This window comes from Gopherus flavomarginatus, chromosome 6, assembly GCF_025201925.1.
Source record: "Gopherus flavomarginatus isolate rGopFla2 chromosome 6, rGopFla2.mat.asm, whole genome shotgun sequence".
Lineage (NCBI taxonomy): Eukaryota > Metazoa > Chordata > Testudines > Testudinidae > Gopherus > Gopherus flavomarginatus.
In genome coordinates, this window is record NC_066622.1 from 47613136 (window position 1) to 47633091 (window position 19956).

General features: G+C 44.6%; 1 protein-coding gene across 4 annotated transcripts in view; it reads right to left on the reverse strand.

Moving 5' to 3' along the window:
• DNAH1 (dynein axonemal heavy chain 1) overlaps window positions 1-19956 on the reverse strand; it is a 140762-nt gene that overhangs the window by 87244 nt on the left and 33562 nt on the right. For all 4 annotated transcript variants that reach the window (XM_050958623.1, XM_050958622.1, XM_050958621.1 and 1 more), the window contains 11 exons: window positions 19543-19841; window positions 18608-18758; window positions 17930-18123; window positions 13262-13487; window positions 12280-12399; window positions 11199-11281; window positions 10366-10507; window positions 9061-9216; window positions 7398-7596; window positions 6111-6364; window positions 5092-5304 (listed from right to left, as the gene is read on the reverse strand). In XM_050958623.1, the coding sequence (XP_050814580.1) occupies window positions 5092-5304; window positions 6111-6364; window positions 7398-7596; window positions 9061-9216; window positions 10366-10507; window positions 11199-11281; window positions 12280-12399; window positions 13262-13487; window positions 17930-18123; window positions 18608-18758; window positions 19543-19841 (2037 nt within the window). The remainder of the gene's footprint in view (window positions 1-5091; window positions 5305-6110; window positions 6365-7397; window positions 7597-9060; window positions 9217-10365; window positions 10508-11198; window positions 11282-12279; window positions 12400-13261; window positions 13488-17929; window positions 18124-18607; window positions 18759-19542; window positions 19842-19956) is intronic.

The following is a 19956-nucleotide window of genomic DNA, read 5'->3' on the forward strand; positions in this document are numbered from 1 at the left end:
GGAACGTATGCTAACCAATGTATTAAGTCTGGAAAAATCAGTTGAGTCTGTAATAACCATTTGTTCACCCTAACTAAATCCTCCATGGATCTAAGAGGAGGAGCAAGTGAATGCAACCTGATGACTTGCTGAGAGTGTGAATACATCAAGAGCAGCACGGCCAGCCACACCCTGACAGAAGCTAGCACAGGTATAAAGAGCAGGGGTCATTTCCTTACAACCCCTTTGGAGAGGATCTGCAGAGAGCCAGCACTGGCTGAACTCTGCTCCCATTGGTAGAGTTAAACCAAGACTGAGCACTTTTAAAAATACCATCCCTAGTGCTAATTTAGGAAGAAGGAAAATACTGAGTTAAGGGAGCTATAAAAAAAACAATGGGCCAGCCTGTGCCAGACTTGCTCATGGTAGTTAGCACTGTATGCCATGCATAACCCCATGGAACTCAATGAGACTTCATGGCGCAAGGCACTGTTCAGTGTGAGCAAGTCTGGCACAGGCTGGCCCATGGTTTTCTCCATAGCTTAACTCAATATTTTGAGTGGCACAGTTTGGGCCTCTAGGCCTGATTTAGCTCCCATGGAAATCACTGGCCAAACTCCCATTAACTTCAGTGATGCAGGATAAAGCATTATATGAGCAGCTGGACAAAGGAGCTACTTAGAGACAGGAGGGCCCCAATCTTTAATTAAAAAAAATGCAGGGAAGTGTTTTAGCCAGGTTAAAACCAGAAAAGCACAGCACAGGGGTCTGATCTTCAGAAGTGCTGAGCACTCAAAATTCACTGGCAGCTGCAAGTGCTCCTGATCTCTGAGATTCACTTTACTCACTGCTCTTCCTATTGCATGGGCAGACAGGTGTATAATTAAGTGTCTTTTCTACAAAGACAGGCAGAAGAGAGGTTTCTGTGAGCACTCACAAAGCTATACATAAAATAAACGTGCAGATGAAGTTGAAACGCACTAAATATGAAATTTTAAAGTTATTTAAGGGATTTGGATACCCAATTCCAATTAAAATGACTAGGAATTCAGTGGCCAAATCTCTTAGGCTGAGATTTTAAAGATGCTAAGGGTATGTCTAGACTACGAAATTAGGTCGATTTTATAGAAGTCGATTTTTAGAAATCGATTTTATACAGTTGATTGCGTATGTTCACACTAAATGCATTAAGTTGGCGGAGTGCATCCTCACTTCTGTGGCTAGCATCGACTTACAGAGTGGTGCACTGTGGGTAGCTATCCCACAGTTCCCGAAGTCTCCGCCACCCGTTGAAATTCTGGGTTAAGCTCCCAATGCCTGATGGGGCAAAAACATTGTCACGGGTGGTTTTGGGTACATGTCGTCAGTCGCCCCTCCCTCTGTGAAAGCAACAGCAGACAATGGTTTCATGCCAGACACCAGGGCCATTAGAAGAGCACAGCAAGGCGCGCTGCACATCAGAGAAGCTTTGAAAACCAGTTTCATGACTGGCCAGCCTTCGGTGTGACAGTTGTGTGTGTTTCTCCTTGATGCAAACCCACCCCCTTTGTTGATTTTATTCCCCGTAAGGCAACCACCCTCCCCCCTTCGAAATAAAGTAACTATTGTTTTGAAACCATAAATTCTTTCTCTATTAATTAAAAAAAATTGAGATAACAGGCAAGGTAGCCCGGGTGGGGTGGGGGAGGAGGGAAGGACAAGGCCACATTGCTTATTGTAGCCACATTGAAAATCAAACTGTTTGAATGACAGCCTTCGGTTGCTTTGACCATCCTCTGCAGTGGATTGGCTGGGTGTCCGGAGCCTCCCCCCTGCATTCTTTGGAGTCTGGGTGAGGAGGCTATAGAGCATGGGGAGGAGGGTAGGCAGTTATAGGGTGGATGCAGTGAGGGTCTGTGCTCTTGTTGGCTTTCCTGCAGCTCCAACAGATGCTTCATCATGTCCGTTTGCTCCCCCAACAGACATTTCATCATGTCTGTTTGCTCCCCCATTAGCCTCAGCACCATGTCCTGCCTCCACTCTTCGTGCTCACTTAATTCTTTCCTGGCTTCTGCCACTGAATGCCTCCATGCATTAAGCTGTGCCCTATCAGTGCAGGAGGACTGCATGAGCTCGGAAAACATATTATCACAAGCGTGTTTTTTTTCACCTTCTAATCTATGATTCTGGGGGGACTGCATGGTCACCTGAGCTGCTGAGTTTGCCATGCTGCCCAAACAGGAAATGAAATTCATAAGTTCCCGGGGCTTTTCCTGTGTACCTGGCTAGTCCATCGGAGTTCAAAGTGCTGTCCAGAGTGGTCACAATGGAGCACTCTGAGATAGCTCCAGGAGGCCAATTCCGTCAATTTGTGCCTGCACTACCTCAAATTTGACCCAGCAAAGTCGATTTTAGCACTACTCCCCTCGCCAGGAAGGAGTACAGAAGTCGATTTTAAGAACTCTTTAGGTCGACGGAACGGAGTTGGTTGTGTGGACGCATTCATTTATAAATTGACTTAACACAGCTAATTTCAACCTAACCCCGTAGTGTAGACCAGGCCTAAGTGTTACAGGAGGATTTCCCCTTTTGGCTTTGGTTGTGATCCCATTAATAAGGAATTCTTTTAAAATTCCCATGGATGCTGGATAGACTCCCACAGTAATTCTCATGGAATGTGTCATGTATTTTTAATGCACAGATGGTCTTTAAACAGTCTAAAGCAACCCCAATTAAGTATAATCCATACTGTGATGCTGGCAGACAAGATGCCAACTCTTGCCAAGGCTTTAGGCCTCAGCTGAGCACTGAAAAATTCACTCTTGGAAACTAGTGCAACTCATGTGTGTGTTAGTATGGTTAAGATGGGTGTTGGACATATAATAATGGGTTTAGACTTTACAAAATGCTTGGAAGTTGCTACATGTATTAATCCTATTTATAATGTCTGTATTCCACGCTATAAGGTAATACTTAAGTATTTGCTATAGAGCTGTGAAATGTTTGTTCTGATATCTAACTCACCAAATAAGAAACTTTACGTAGTACTAAATCCCTATGAAAGATATTACCTCCTGCCCATCAGGAAGGGCTATCAAAACCATTGTGGAACATCAAAATGCAAAGACTTTGCTAAATCACCCTTGCACAGGCTACATGCAAAAGAACTTGTCCCATCAGCTTGAATTCTGGAAGAAGGAAATAAAGATAGCTGATGTGAAAATTTTTCATCTCTTTCCCATTTGGATTCTCACAGGGCTGGAGCTAGGAAACAGAAGCAGAAATCTCCAGAGTCAACCTGGGTTAGCCCCAAAAGACATTCAGTGCTGACAGATTGCTATAACTCTGTCACTTTTTCAAACCCTGGACAGTAACACAGTTCTGTATGTGTTTGCCAGTTTTAACCTGTAAATAACTCTCTCATTTCCTTTTTCTAGTTAAGAATTCCTTGGTTAGTTTACTATAGGATTGGCTACAGACATTGTCTTTGGTGTGAGATCTGAGGTACAAATTGACCTGGGGTAAGTGACTGGTCTCTTGGGACTGGAAGCAACCTGAATTTTATGTGATCTTTGGTGTATGGCAACCAACTATCACTAAATCCTATCTTGACACCCAGACAAGCTGCCTGGAATGCCCAAGGGACTGTCAGTGACTCTATGGTAAGACTTTATAGTGCGTCAGAAGTTCACACTTGTTACTAGGTTGAGAAACTCTAATGATAGAACATACAATCTGTTTGGGACGTCTGCCCTGCTTTTTGACAGTCTGCCCTGAGGTTGGCACTCTCAGTTGTGAAACACTCCAGTCAATGTGACAAGGACATCTGGTAATAACTAAGCTGATCGACGCTTAGATCCACTCAATTCTATGAGGCCATCTCCCTCACTCTCAGGACTTCAGAGACTGTTTTTGCTACATCAGAGAAAGGAGAAATATGTGGAGAAGTTTTGCTATCCTGGCAGAAATATCAGTGCAGTCACTCTGTGGAACTCTGTACCTTTAGTGACAGCAATAAACGGCAAAAACAAAGAACAGAAGTCAGGGACAAACGCACACACAGTGTCACAGCCAAAACACACACTAACACACAATATATATATATATAAATATAGCCAGATTACCACATCACCTGCTTCCATAGGGTCAAGGTTGCCTTTGTGCGTCCTTCTTAGCCAAATAAAGCAGGTTTGACAACCCCTTGCCCAATCACATATGGGCAGGTAAGCTCCCATAAGTAAAATGAAATAATTATAAACAACAGACAACAATGTTGTTACTTCTAGAATTTACAAAACACTCTACAAACATTAGCTAATTAAGATTTTTTTCCTGCTTCCATCTACAACTAATGTCAAGTAGAGTGTGATCCCTCCTAGGTGCTCAGCATTCTCTTCTACCCTGGAACCAGCAAAGTACTTAAGAATGTGCCTAACTTTAAGCATGTATGTAGACCATTAAAGTCCAATGGAACTATTCATATGCTAATACAAGTTAAGCATGTGCTTTAAGTGCTTTGCAGGATCAAGACAAGAATGCACAGCGCCTTGCAGAATCAAGCCCTTAACATGCAGTTTGACTGTGGTAGGGCCTGAATATCACTAGACAAAGTGCTAACTACTATGCAAGTCAATAGAACTACACCTCTACCCCGATATAACGCTGTCCTCAGGAACCAAAAAAATCTTACCCTGTTATAGGTGAAACTGTGTTCTATCGAACTTGCTTTGATCCGCTGGTGTGCCAGCCCCCGCCCCCCTGTAGCACTGCTTTACCACGTTATATCTGAATTCGTGCTGTATTGGGTCGTGTTATGTCAGGGTAGAGGTGTATTCACGGTGAAAGGAACTACATCTGGGGTAGAATCTTCCGCTCATTGAAGGCAATAGGAGTGCTGCTATTGACTGCAATAAGCCCAGGATTTCATCCCTGCTATTTGTCAGATCAGGCCCCTGGTTTGTTCCATTTACTAAAGCAGAAGAATTATGAGAGCCCCTCTGACTCCCTGAGCACAGATGTGCCATGAATATCGATATATCACCAAGCTCCTTAATTGCAACTGCATATTCTTTCTATTCAAACAGAGTTGAAACGCCCCAATCCCTCCCTTGGCAGCAGGTGGGAAATTGGTACTTGTGTCATCTTCAGCTTGGTTTCCCAGGTGTTCATCCTGTCTTCAAAGGGTTTCTTGTATGGTGAGAAGGACATGCTCTGAGTCATGACAATATGATCATCTAGGAGCTGTGAAGCTTCATCAGGGCTCTTCAGAATGAAGGTTTCCGTCTCTTTATAAGGCAGTACATTAAACAGAATGGAGACCCATTCGCTCTCCATCTTATCAAGTGCCTGGAAAATGAGGAGAAGCAAATTAACCTTAGGTCTCAATACATGGACATTGCATAATGCTTTCCTCCACTTACATGTCTCTCAAATACCATCATTTAAAAACCTAGGTGAATGTTAGTTCCTGTGAAAGGTGCTGGTTTCCACACTGGAAACTACAGCCATCTATTTAATCCACAGAACATTCAGCAACAGCACAAATTTCCTGTGCCCCATCCAAAGAGCCTCAACCCTATCCTGAAGGACCACCTTCAAGGAAGAGAAAGTAACTTCATTTCCATGCCCACTGATGCCCTGGCACCTCCACTGAGTGTGGTAGTAGAGTGCCATTAGAGACAGTGGTAATGGTGCCTTTTGTAGTATGGATATCTGCCCACTGGGAAGTGGACTGAGTTCACAAACCCATTTCACAGAACAAAAAGCTGCTAGATGATAGTGACGTTTAGTCTTGACAATCTTAGGCCCTATTTGAACTGGTGATGTGAAGGTGAAAGACTATATCTATATAACCAATGACTCCATTGAGCTATCCAGTCCTCTCCCGTTTCCATACACACACTGTCTGATGACTGATTCACCATACCAATGTCTAATCTCCCTGACATAGATACAGAGGAATTGTCCAGTCATGCGAGGGCACCAACATTCTCAACTGCATTCTGCTTTTCTCTGGATTTCTGTAACACTCAGAGTGAATTTTAATGCTCATGAAAGCATGGAGTTGTCATAAGGAAAGCGTGCATCTAGAGACAACTTTGGGGCATGAACTATAACACTGAAAGGAAACCCTCATTAGATGCTCTCCTCACATTCTCAATGGAGAACTCTTTGCCCGCTATCTCAGCTATTTTGGCAATGCTGTCAATGTGGTCCAGCAGCTTCATCTCCAGACAGCGAGAAAATGTCAGACTGGCCTTGGGCTTAACATTGATGTTGATCTCCTTGGAAAGCATCTCCCAGTGCCGGTTCCGCATGCCAGGATTGCGCAGGCCCTGAATCAGGGGGATATATGGTCTGAATTCTTCAATCCTGCCCCGGATTTCCACAGCTATATCCTGGCATGCTTAAAGGAGCAGGAAAAAAAACAAACCGAAAAAAGATAACATCAGTAACAATGAGATGACGGGTGGAGGATGCTGCTTCATACAGAGCTGGATTCTGCACAGTTCAGGTGAGCGGTGCTGTGCTTTCCAACACAATGCAAAAAGCGAACAGCAGGACAGGGAGCATTGGTGAACCCAAACTTGCATTAATGGGGATGCTGCCTCATAGTAGGAATAAGACCAAAAAGGGAGAAGCGTAGTCAAGTGTCATATTTGCATACTGGAAACCATACATAAGCACATGTCTCCTCAGACACACCTATTCATTGTCCATAGCCTGCACTTTTCTAGCACCTTTAGAGTAAGGCAGTGAGCATGCAAGGGCCATGAAATTTAGTAGTACTTCCATCTAGTATGTCAATTACATCTAGGAATTAACTTTAATTGCAGCCAAGTGTGGCCTCTGGTTGCACTTGCACCGGAAGTGCAACAACCTTGCACTCCCTGCTATGTGTCACACAAGGACTGGCAGACTCATGGCCTTACTGGATATTGTACTATATCCTGGAGGAGCAGTGGAATGAAAAGATCAAAAGCAGGTATTCTTATTGCTTCTACTTATCATGAGTCACATTCACTCACACATCCACTCACAACCTCCTCCACTGGGGATGATTCACTGCATTTTTCAGGAGAGAGATCAAGTTAAAAAGGATAAATCAAAATCTCCCACTGCAGAATACAATTCGCTCCAACCCAACTGGAAGATGGTTTTAGAACTACTTCAGAAGACTAGTGGATGCATTTTTGGGAATCCTGGACTGGGACATGGGGAAGTTTACCTACAATTTTAAATCTCTTTTCATATTTTGGGGGGTGGAGGCATTTACTTGAAGCAGGTTTACACACATCTGCAGAGCTGCATGTGACCATCCAAGCTCACTTCACACAGAACACATATGGGATAACCTGCTGAATCACAGGAATGAGGTCTCAATGACACTCCGCATAGCCTTGTGTGCTGGAGTGCACAAACCAAACTCTCCCAGTTACCTGGTACATCCTTGAACTGCTTCACACACTTGTGCATGGTCTTAAAGGATTCATTGACATTCTTCTCTAGCTGTTCAGCATCAATTGCAGAGAGGGGGTCATTCATCCAGCTCTCAGACCAGCGTATCCAGTCTGATGCTGTGGTCCAGAGATCCCAGTACGGCTGGAATTCTTTAACCATCCTGGACAGCTTATCATACTTTGTGAAGAAAAAAAAGAGTATTAATGAACAATGGGCATATTTTCCTCTAACAGTGGCTCATATTTTACAGAACCATGTGGCCCTGGCATAAAGGCACAATCCCACCTGGAGCTCCTGAGTAAGCATGGGGAATGCACATGGTCTAATATCCTTTAAGATGATTTATTAGGCTCCCCTCTGCACTACTAGCTAGAGCAGACAGGCACAGGGCCATAGCGTCACTTCCAGCTTGCTCCCTCTCAGGGGACTGCAACCCTGGGGATGCTTGGAGGGGGAAGACCTTGTGCTCTCCCAAGACACAACCTAGCCCTTACTAATCAGTCATGAAACAATACAAAATTGTGGATAGAGACAGGATATATACAGAAAAACAAAGGCCCTCTGGGCCGAATTCAACCTTACATACATGGGTACAGTTCCATTTAACTGCAATCCAAGTTAAAACCATGACTTAGTTTATTCCTATGACATTTAGTGCCGACTTGTCAAAGGAGGGAGAATCAGGCATGCTGGCCAAAATGCATACATTTGAGTTGCACCTGCAGAAGCCCATATAGGTGCATGCAAACACTGAATTTGATGTGTAGTTAGCTGATTTTCATTTGCAAATGCTCTGTTGCATCAGTAGTATGAGATTTTTTGTGGATGCAACGGACCCATACACATTTTGAGGACATACCTGTTAAGGACCCAAGTTGCAACTGTGGATGTAACAGTCAAGAAAAAAAATCACACTAAGCTATTGAAAGTTAAGATACAGAATATTACTAGAGAAAATAATTCTACTCAATAGCCATAAAGGAAAGAGAGAGAGAAAATGTGTATGGGCATTTATGAGTAGCTAGAGCCACTAGTGTTTGTGACTAAAATTATTTCCTTAAGACAACATTCTGCCTTCCAAATTCACAAAATCACTTTCCTATATGTGACTATAAACCACTAGTGACATAAGTAATTATAGCCACTCTTGCCCATATTCTGTTCAGTAACTCTCCAACAGTAATGAATGTAACTAATTGCTACTTCATCAGCTTTCCCATCTTTATGATCCAGGAGCCAAGCCTTCCATACACCTGGCTACCACTACCGCATGAACTCTTGATCCAGGAGCATGGATGGGTAGAGCTCTGCCACAGTAGTGGCAATTAAATGCCATATGAACTTGCTCTCCCTTCCATGTCTTCTTGGACCAGCTCTTCCACAGCATAGAAGAGATTAGCAGAGAGCATTGGAATGGAGTGACCATCAGAGTGGATTGCTGGTCCTCTCTAGTTAATATAAAAACTGATGGATAAGCCAAAATGATAAAGAAGGAAAAAATGTTTAATCTCACAATTGGGATGTTATTACCTAGGGGATTTATTTTTTTTGCATTGGAGTAGCACCCAAAGGCCCCAGTCAGGACTAAGGACCTGTTGTTTGCAGAGGCTAACACAACAGAACCCATGATCTGACACTTACATTAGTAACTGGCAATCCAAATATCCGTTCCCTGTTGTTGTAAAGCAGTGCCATCTGCTGAGACTCCTTCAACTGCTTCTTGACCCTTCTCGCTTCATTTGCTATCTCATGTGCTCGGGTAAAGTCCACATGGACAGAAAATCCAGCCACAACTAGCTGGAAAAGAAAAGGCAGTATGTGGAACTCAGGCTGAAAATGCTGAATGCTGCTTTCTAGAATCTCAGCTTCACTGCTCACTCTTGGTTGCTCTCCAGCATGCAAAGAATCGGACAGCTCTCATTAAAGCCCATTTTAAATTTCACAGTCTCTCTCCCCTATTCTAATTCCAGCTCTCTTCAGGCCACAGAGAAGGTGGTGAGGAGCCAATGATAAGCCCTGATCCAGATCAGTTGACAGAAAGAACAAATGTGGGCACTGGCTGCCTCTTCCTCTTGCAATTGATTGCCACCCACTCATCAGTCCATGCCCAAATGTATCTATATTGAGCTGTACCACAAGCAACATGGAACCACAGAAATTAAAATGAAAGATCTACTAGGTCATTTTTTCCATCCCCAAAAATTGTTTCCTATATTATATTCTCCAGGCTCTTGTCCAATCTTTTTTGTTTTTTAATAAACTAAAGTGTCAGGGACTTCTATCACTTCCTTTGGTAGACTATTCCACAGCCAACCAGTCTTCACTTTTAGGAAATTCTTTGCTTAATTTCAACCCATTACCCCCAGTGATACACATTTGGAGAGAGTCTTTGAAATCAGTTGGCACATTGATTAGAGCTGGTCCAAAATGGGGAGTTTTTCCTATGGATAATTTCAATTTTTTGGTGAAAAATCAAATCTGAAACATTTGATTTTGAAACACTGCCACTGCATCTCTTGGGAGTTGTTGTTCAGGTGCCTCAGTCTCATTCTCCTATCTAGTCTGGACATGGAACCCAGCCTAGGGTTCCTATGGTGCACCACGGTCTTCACAGTTGGTGAGGAGTGGGGAATCATGGGAGATGAAGTCTAGCTTGGGAGTTCAGCCCAAAGCAGCTCCTTCAGGCACTGCGGCAGCATTTCAGAATAAAAATATTTCTGTTTTCGAGCATCCAGTTTCTCCATGAAAAATAAAAGTTTTCCATGGAATTCAAACAATTTCTCATCCAAAAGCAGTTTTTAGAAAAAAAAATTTAACTGGTCCTACTATTGATCTTAGAATTGCAAATGCTCCTGAAGATACCCCAGATAGCCAACAGCAATGATTTCAAGTCTTTGTGATTAGTGCTGTCTTAGGGCAGCCTCCTCAGTGCTAGATTATTAGTACCTGCAGACCATCCAGCCGTTCCAGAAAGTTGTTCTGATCCATGAGCTGAATTTTGCGGAACCTCTCTTCATCTTCTAGGTGCTGCTGCCGAATCATCTCCGTCTGCATGGCGATTTTCAGAGGCCAGTTGCTCGCAGCCCACCTGAGCTCAGATGGAACAAGAATACAAAAAAGATGAGAAGCAGCCACCTGAGGCCTATTATTGAAATGATGATGAGCATAACAATTAGATAACCCAATCAAACTGATGAAGGAGGCTGACCAGCAACAGAAATGCGCATGGTTTCAAAGCACATTTTTTGGTGCTCTGTTCTTTGATATACAGTGTCTGCATCTAAATTGTTCAGTAACAAGAGGCTCAGGAAGGAAAGGGAGAGGAATTTGTAAAAAAAATAAATTAAAAAAATCCAGTGTATTAGTAAAAGATGTGTGGATTGCTAAACAATTCCAAAAAGTCCAGTGGGACTGTCTCTCTTACAATTTGTCTGCACAGTACCTAGCAAGAGGGGGCCCCAATCTTGGTTAAGGCCTCTTGGTGCTACTGTAATAGAAATAATAAAATAAAACAAAAAATATAAATAAGCTGGCAGACAAGGTCTTTTATTTGTTAAAGAGGTCCAACGCTACAAGTTTGCCTCCTGCCCAGGCCAGGAGGCAGTATGAATCTGCACACCTCTACAGACTCAATTTCTGAATTAGGTGTTCAATGAACATCCAGCCTGAACTGCCTCATAAAAAGATCTGAAGCACTTGGTATACAAATCAAACCCTGAGGCATTAAGAATGGTAACAGCTGCAAAATAGGCTGCTTTGACAGTAAGAGAAATGCTCACTTGTCATTGAAATCATCTTGGGTAAGGTTGTAAAGGAATTCCTCCATAACCTCATAATCTTCCATGACCTTACTTATGAGTTCCTACACAGGAAGACAGAGAGAAAAGTAGACATCCTCCAAATTACCCATATTGAACACGTTGCTTATTGGGATTGTCTGGCAGGATACACACTGCATTTGCATGACACATGCCATCATCATACAACCTTACCCCAACACAGAGGGCTTCTATACCACAAAAGCAGTGGGTTTGAGTCTCCAAACACTTGTGGTGTGAGTGATCCTCAGTCTAATATATGAAAGGGAGTGTGACCCAGTGGTTAGGACACTGGATTAGGAATTGAAAAACCCAGATCTATTCCAGGCTTTGCCATTGGCCTTCCAAGTGACCCTAGGCAAGTCACTTCACTGCTCAGTGTCTAGTTTCTCTGTTTATAAAACTGAGATGATACATCCCTCCTTTGTAAAGTGCTTTGAGATCTACAGATGTAAAGTCAAGTTCCAATATCTGTGCAGAAATATTGAATGGCGAACCAAGAAGTAAAAGTGATATACAGCATACATTAAGGACATCATTTTCAATTGCCTTTGCAAGTTTCCCCTGCAAAGACATTTGTGTGCACATAACCTGCCTTAGCACATACCAGTCCGGTAGCTATCTGACTGCCCAATTTGCATAGACACACTGGTTTTATACACACATGCCCAGCTGCATAAATGACATTAGGGTTAAATTTCGTATGTTAGCTGAAAATCTGGATTTAAGGGGCTACAAAGCTTGTGAACACCACACAACCTCTTAAAGCTTCATAACAGCCTGGATCAGAGGCAAGATTTCCCAAGCAACAAAACAGGTAATTGGACTGACTGGCCAGATCTCATTTCTTCAAACATGGATTAATTTAAGAAGCTATACCAGCTTTTGCAATGACTTATTGTTCCAGGACAGATTCAGAGCTGGATAGTAAAATGTCAAAGCAGTGGGAGATCTACCTCCAAGACTCCATCCACTCTATTCCCACGTTTTTATCCCCTGGCTCTACTGGGCACCCCCTTTTGATCAGAAAAGCATGCCTTACTTCCTGCACTTTCAGCTGCTCAGGGACTCCCTTCATCCACTCCCGCACCTCAGCCAGCTCCTCAATGCTATTTGGTTTCTCATACATTTTCCGGCTGATGGCTTTGAATGCTTCACAGATCTGCAGGAGGACACAGAGAATGTGTAAATCTACACACTGAATAGAGGAGCAGCTGCAGCCTTCTCTAATGGGCTACAGGGTTTCATTCCTGTGAGGTCACTACCTTTAAACCTTGGCATACATCCGACAAAGTGGGTATTCACCCATGAATGCTCATGCTCCAATACATCTGTTAGTCTATAAGGTGCCATAGGACTTTTTGCTGCTTTTACCTTTAATCAGTGGACTACAACAGAGGCTTATGACCTGGTTTTCAGAGGAGCACTCACAACTCCCATTAGAGTTAATGGCAATTGTGTGTGCAGAGCACCTCTGAAAATCAGGCCACCAGTCCCACATATGCCAAACTCCAGTGTAAGTCAAAAAGCTGGCTGTGACCCACTATAAGGGTGGTCTAAAGCTACAAATATATATATTCTAGTTCTTCCTGTTAGTAGCCCTTCATCACCAGCCTCACACATGTAACTGTCTACATATTCTAGTTAACCTCATCAGCTTCCTGCAGGAAATTCCAACTGGCAGCTAGGCAGAGCATTTTAAATCCATGAACATAACTATTTAGGAGATGGTAGAGAGCCACTAATATTTCCATGCCAATAGGTGTAGCTTTCTTGCACAGAATTTGTTACGAATGCAAGCATGCTTTGATTTAACTGGCTCTTCACATCTCCCTTCTAGCCTTTTTCAATTGGCTTCTGCCACTAGTCCTACTTAACCATTCCAATGCGAGTTGGAAAACGTCCTCATTAAAGTGGCCTCAACTGCTATCATTTGACCACTGTGCAATCCCAAATTTTCTGCAGTGGTACTTCCTGAAATAGGCGGACAGATGCAAGACGAAACGGAGAAGTGTGAAACTTACATTTTCCACCTGTAGGTGTAGGTTCTTAGCCAGTAGGTCCAACATGGAGGTGGCTAGCGCTTTGCGTTTTTTGGACAGATTTTGCTTGACACCTTCAATGCTGACATAGAAAGGACCAATGATGATGGAGTTTGGCAGAGTGTTGTCCAGCATCTCCTTTTCAGACAAGTGCAGGTTTACTATTTTTCTCACATCTTGGGCAGAGGGGCATTGGGCTTGGTACTCTCTACAATAAGAAATATAATCAAAGACAAGCCAACCCATACCATACAGTGCATGAGAGCACTTATCTCTACACATTCACATAGATGTCATTAGACCTTTGTCCAAAAGTTCAGGAGATGAAATTAATGACAGGCACATTTATTATTAAAAACCCACAGATTTCTCTGAATTTACATATTTAAGAACCATAGAGTGAGATGCATTCCCTGCCTCTGAAAGCTTACAATCTAAGATAGAGATGACACAACACAATAACCCAATTGACAACTGTTCAAGGAACACAGAATAAGGAGAGAAGCAGGAAGGAGGGATTCCTGGGAGAATTGGGTTTTAAAGCTCAGTTTAATGACTGGTGAGGACAGGAGGTCTGAAAAGAAGAAGGTGAAAGTAAATGAGGCAAAAGAATGACTGAGGTGTGGATGGGGATTTTAGCAGTGGGAACAGGCAGGTTGAAACAAAGGGAAATGCTACTTCCTACACCATGTCATCAGCCTGAAAAGGCAGAGCTGCAGGAGGTCAAACATGCTAACCAGATTTTCAAAAGGGATCAGTAATTTTCTGACCAATAAGTTCAGAAGGGAATTTGATTGTTATCAGGGGCAGACAGGAATTCCCACTGCTACTAACAATATACAGCATTCCACCAGTAGCTATTTTGCCTTCCGCTGAAAGCATCAGTTATTGGCCACTGTTGGAGGCTGGATTTGATGCACCAGTGTTCTGATTTGGTATGGCTAATCCCTTAGAATCATAGAATATCAGGGTTGGAAGGGACCTCAGGAGGCCATCTAATCCAACTCCCTGCTTAAGGCAGGACCAATCTCCAACTAAATCATCCCAGCCAGGGCTTTGTCAAGCCTGACCTTAAAAACCTCTAAGGAAGGAGATTCCACCACCTCCCTAGGTAACCCATTCCAGTGCTTCATCATCCTCCCAGTGAAAAAGTTTTTCCTAATATCCAACCTAAACCTCCCCCGCTGCAACTTGAGACCATTGCTCCTTGTTCTGTCATCTGCTACCACTGAGAAGAGTCTAGATCCAGCCTCTTTCAGGTAGTTGAAAGCAGCTATCAAATCCCCCCTCATTCTTCTCTTCTGCAGACTAAATAATCCCAGTTCCCTCAGTCTTGCCTCATAAATCATGTACTCCAGCCCGCTAATCATTTTTGCTGCCCTCTGCTGGACTCTCCAATTTTTCCACATCATTCTTATAGTGTGGGGCCCAAAACTGGACACAATACTCCAGATGAGGTCTCACCAATGTCGAATAGAGGCTAATAATCACGTCCCTCAATCTGCTGGCAATGCTCCTACTCATACAGCCCAAAATGCTGTTAGCCTTCTTGGCAACAAGGGCACACTGTTGACTCATATCCAGCTTCTCGTCCACTGTAACCCCTAGATCCTCTTCTGCAGAACTGTTGCCTAGCCATTCGGTCCCTAGTCTGTAGCAGTGCATGGGATTCTTCCTTCCTAAGTGCATGCACTTGTCCTTATTGAATCTCATCAGATTTCTTTTGGTCTAGGTCCCTCTGTATCCTAGCCCTACCCTCCAGCATATCTACCACTCCTTCCAGTTTAGTGTCATCTGCAAACTTGCTGAGGGTACAACCCAGGCCATCCTCCAGATCATTAATGAAGATATTGAACAAAACCAGCCCCAGACCGACTCTTGGGGCACTGCACTTGATACCAGCTGCCAACTAGACATGGAGCCATTGATCACTGACAGTTAAGCCTTATGATCTAGCCAGCTTTCTATCCACCTTATAGTCCATTCATCCAGCCCATACTTCTTTAACTTGCTGGCAACAATACTGTGGGAGACCGTATCAAAAGCTTTGCTGAAGTCAAGGAATAAACACATCCACTGCCTTCCCCTCATCCACAGACCCAGTTATCTCCTCATAGAAGGCAATTAGGTTAGTCAGGCATGACTTGCCCTTGGTGAATCCATGCTGACTGCTCCTGATCACTTTCCTCTCCAAGTGCTTCAGCATTGATTCCTTGAGGATGTGATCTATGATTTTTCCAGGGACTGAGGTGAGGCTGACCGGCCTGTAGTTCCCTGGATCCTCCTTCTTCCCTTTTTTAAAGATGGGCGCTACATTAGCCTTTTTCCAGTCATCCGGGAACTCCCCTAATCGCCACAAGTTTTCAAAGATAATGGCCAATGGCTCTGCAATCACATTCACCAACTCCTTTAGCACCCTTGGATGCAGTGCATCCGGCCCCATGGACTTGTGCTCATTCAGCTTTTCTAAATAGTCCGGAACCACTTCTTTCTACACAGAGGGCTGGTTACCTCCTCCCCATGCTGTGCTGTCCAGTGCAGTAGTCTGGGAGCTGACTTTGTTCGTGAAGACAGAGGCAAAAAGACCATTGAGTACATTAGCTTTTTCCACATTCTCTGTCACTAAGTTGCCTCCTCCATTCAGCAAGGGGCCCACACTTTCCCTGCCCTTCTTCTTGTTGCTAACATAACCGTAGAAACCCTTCTTGTTATTCTTAACATCCCTTGCTAGCTGCAACTCCAATTCTGATTTGGCCTTTCTGATTTCACTCCTGCATGCCTGAGCAATACCTTTATACTCCTCCCTAGTCATTTGTCCAAGCTTCCACTTCTTGTGAGCTTTTTTGTGTTTAAGATCAGCAAGGATTTCACTGTTAAGCCAGCTGGTTGCCTGTCATATTTACTATTCTTTCTACGCATCGGGATGGTTTGTTCCTGCAACCTCAATAAGGATTCTTTAAATACAGCCAGCTCTCCTGGACTCCTTTCCCCTTCATGTTATTCTCCCAGGGGATCCTGCCCATCAGTTCCCTGAGGGAGTCAAAGTCTGCTTTTCTGAAGCCCCCAGTCTGTATTCTGCTGCTCTCCTTTCTTCCTTGTGTCAGGATCCTGAGCTCAACCATCTCATGGTCATTGCCTGCCAGGTTCCCATCCACTTTTGCTTCCCCTACTAATTCACCCTGTTTGTGAGCAGCAGGTCAAGAAGAGCTCTGCCCCTAGCTGGTTCCTCCAGCACTTGCACTAGGAAATTGTCCCCTACTCTTTCCAAAAACTTCCTGGATTGTCTGTGCACAATTGTATTGCTCTGCCAGCAGACATCAGGGTGATTGAAGTCCGCCATGTGAACCAGGGTGTTTGATCTAGTTACTTCTGTTAGTTGCCTGAAGAAAGCCTCGTCCACCTCATCCCCCTGGTCTGGGGTCTATAGCAGACTCCCACCATGACATCACCCTTGTTGCTCACACTTTTAAACTTAATCCAGAGACTCTCAGGTTTTTCTGCAGTTTCATACTGCAGCTCTGAGCAGTCATACTGCTCTCTTACATACAATGCAACTCCCCCAGCTTTTCTGCCCTGCTTGTCCTTCCTGAACAGTTTATATCCATCCATGACAGTACTCCAGTCATGTGAGTTATCCCACCAAGACTCTGTTATTCCAATCACATCATAATTCCTTGACTGTGCCAGGGCTACCAGTTCTCCCTGCTTGTTTCCCAGGCTCCTTGCATTTGTGTATAGGCACTTAAGATAACTTGCTGATTGTCCTGCTTTCTCAGTCTGAGACAGGAGTCCTCCCCTCTTGCTCTCTCCTGCTTGTGCTTCCTCCTGGTATCCCATTTCCCCACTTACCTCACGGTTTTGGTCTCCTTCCCCCAGTAAACCTAGTTTAAAGCCCTCCTCACTAGGTTAGCCAGCCTGCTTGCGAAGATGCTCTTCCCTCTCTTTGTTAAGTGGAGCCTGTCTCTGCCTAACAATCTTTCTTCTTGGAACACCATTCCATGGTCGAAGAACCCAAAGCCTTCTCTCTGACACCACCTGCATAGCCTTTCATTGATTTCCATGATTTGATGGCCTCTATCTGGGCCTTTTCCTTCCACAGGGAGGATGGACGAGAACACCACTTGCGCTTCAAACTCCTTTATCCTTCTTCACAGAGCCACATAGTCTGCAGTGATCTGCTCAAGGTCATTCTTGGCAGTCTCATTGGTGTGCATGTGGAGAAGCAGGAAGGGGTAGCAACCCGAGGGGTTGATGAGTCTCGGTAGTTTCTCTGTCACATCATGAATCCTAGCTCCTCGCAAGCAGCACACTTCTCGGTTTTCCCGGTCAGGACGGCAGATAGATGATTCAGTTCCTCTTAGGAGGGAGTCCCCGACCACCACCACCCACCTCCTTCTCTAGGGAGTGGTGGTCGTGGAACCCACATCCCTAGGACAGTCCATCTCATGCCTTCCAATCAGTGAAGTCTCCTTCTGCTCACTCCTTGTACCTGTTCACTGGAGTGCATGCCACACACTTTTGCAAGCACAGAACAATGAATACATGCACACACACTTAAGCAAGGATACATGAGATGGGGATGTACTATAGTAATAAGTTTCTAAGGACATGGAAGTCAGATCTGCGGTGTCCCCTCTTGATGTTACTTACTTTAGAAAGGATTGGATGTCATTATTATTCAGCTCTAACTGGTTCTCATACTGCTTGGCGTAGGCTTGGAGGGGGATCACTGCCTTGCGGATGGCGGATTGGATAGTGGTGCGCAGTTCTTCCACAGAGGGCTCGTGCAGGCCCACCGACTCCAGCAATGGTGTGCCTCTGATAAACATGTTCTCCAGCACATACTGGAAGAGTGCAAAAGGAGAGGTCATTCAAAACAAGCAGGGATCACCCTGCCGCTTCTCAGTTTCCAGCAGGGGAACAGGTTTTACAGCGTGAAGAACTCACATTCTTCACAATGTATTGCTCTGTAAGATGGGTCATACAATCATCATCAAGAGGGAAGGTACCTCTAGAAGGTTATGTGGTCCATCCTTCTCCATTGCATCAGGAATTACTTCATTCATCCAACCCCAGCCCCAATAAAAAGATAAATATAGAGGAAAGATAGGAGAATCTTGGAAGACAAATTTCCCTCTCAACAGGGAGAAGAGGATATACTCCAAAGGGACTTTCCCTAACAGGTCTGAGGCCATTAGTCTACATGCTATTGCCATTCATGATTCCACCCTCATCAGCTGCCATACATTCTGGGTCTCTAAGCCATTTAGTCTCTGTCATATTGCCACTTAGTCTCTGTCATATTAATATTTCCCCAGAGTAACGCACCGTCTCCAGCTGTGGTATGGTATGGGTAGCCAGGATTCCCTTGTCAAACAGAGAAATGAGGGAGGTCTCGAAGTTTTCCAGAGGTGTGCTGAAGTGAACCCCACTGTTATCCAGAATCAGATCCACCACGAAGAGAGGATTCTTTCGTGGCCTGCAAAGGGAGGAGATGGGGTGTTATGTGGCTGTTTGCAGAAAGAATGACACCTGCAACACTGCTATTGTGCTGTGTGTTTAAATCCCCACTGTGAAACTGACCAGCTGCGTGGCCTTATTCACTTTCCCAGGCTCTAAAATAGAACTAGTAGTGGTCCCTGGGGTGTTGAGAGAATTCATTAGCTAACATTAGTAAAGTGCATTGAAAATATTGAACCAGATCCTGGCCTCCAATCAGGCCTGCACTAACAGGACAGCTGGGGATTCGCCTAGCTCTATGCCTCCCTCCCCTGGCTCCAGGGCAGGGGTCCTCAACGTGGTGCCCGCGGGCGCCATGGCACCCGCAGGGACATCTAAATGCGCCCGAGTCCTGGCCGGCAGCAGAGCATCTGCCGAAATGCCACCGAATTTCTGCAGCACTGCAGCGGGGATGCCTCTCGATGCCACCGCTTGCTACTGACAAGAGACGTCATCGAGAGGCGTCGCCACCAAAATGCCACAGAAATTCGGCGGCATTTCAGCGGGTGCTCCACCACCGCCACGGTCCTTTGTCCGGCGCCCACCAGACAAAAAGGTTGGGGACCACTGCTTCAGGGTTTGTGCTGGAGACATGTCAAGAGAGAGGGATGGAACTGAGTTCCTCTTCATCACGAGCAGCACCATGAAACCCCAACCCAAATGCAAAGTGTCACTGTAAAAATCTACGGTAATTACAAATACCATATTCTTCCCTGCTCCCCTGTTCTCCCCCAAGCCTAATCTCCCATCTCTCTCCTCCTTACTTGTATGGGCTGTTGATGAGGTCCCCTCCCCATTCCATATCCTCCGAGCAATTCAGGACATTGCCGCAAGCATCCAGCAAAAGCTGAGTGAAGCTGACCAGGGAGTCCTGGACCAGGAAACGCACAGAGTCTTGCAAGTTGAACTTGATGAGCTCCATCAGCTTATGTAGCTTGGACATCTGGTATACACCCCAGTTGGACTGATACAGATTGTACCACCCTTTACCAATCTCCCTCAGACTGCTCTTTACTGCTATCTTGAGAGTATTGATCCAGGTGTCCTTGAGAAACATCTGAACCTAGAACAAAGAAACATGCAATGAAGAATTTATCCTCAGAGGACTGATGGGAAAACAATAGGGCGACTATTGACCACTGGCAGGGACCATTAGTGCCCAGTCCAATACCAATCTG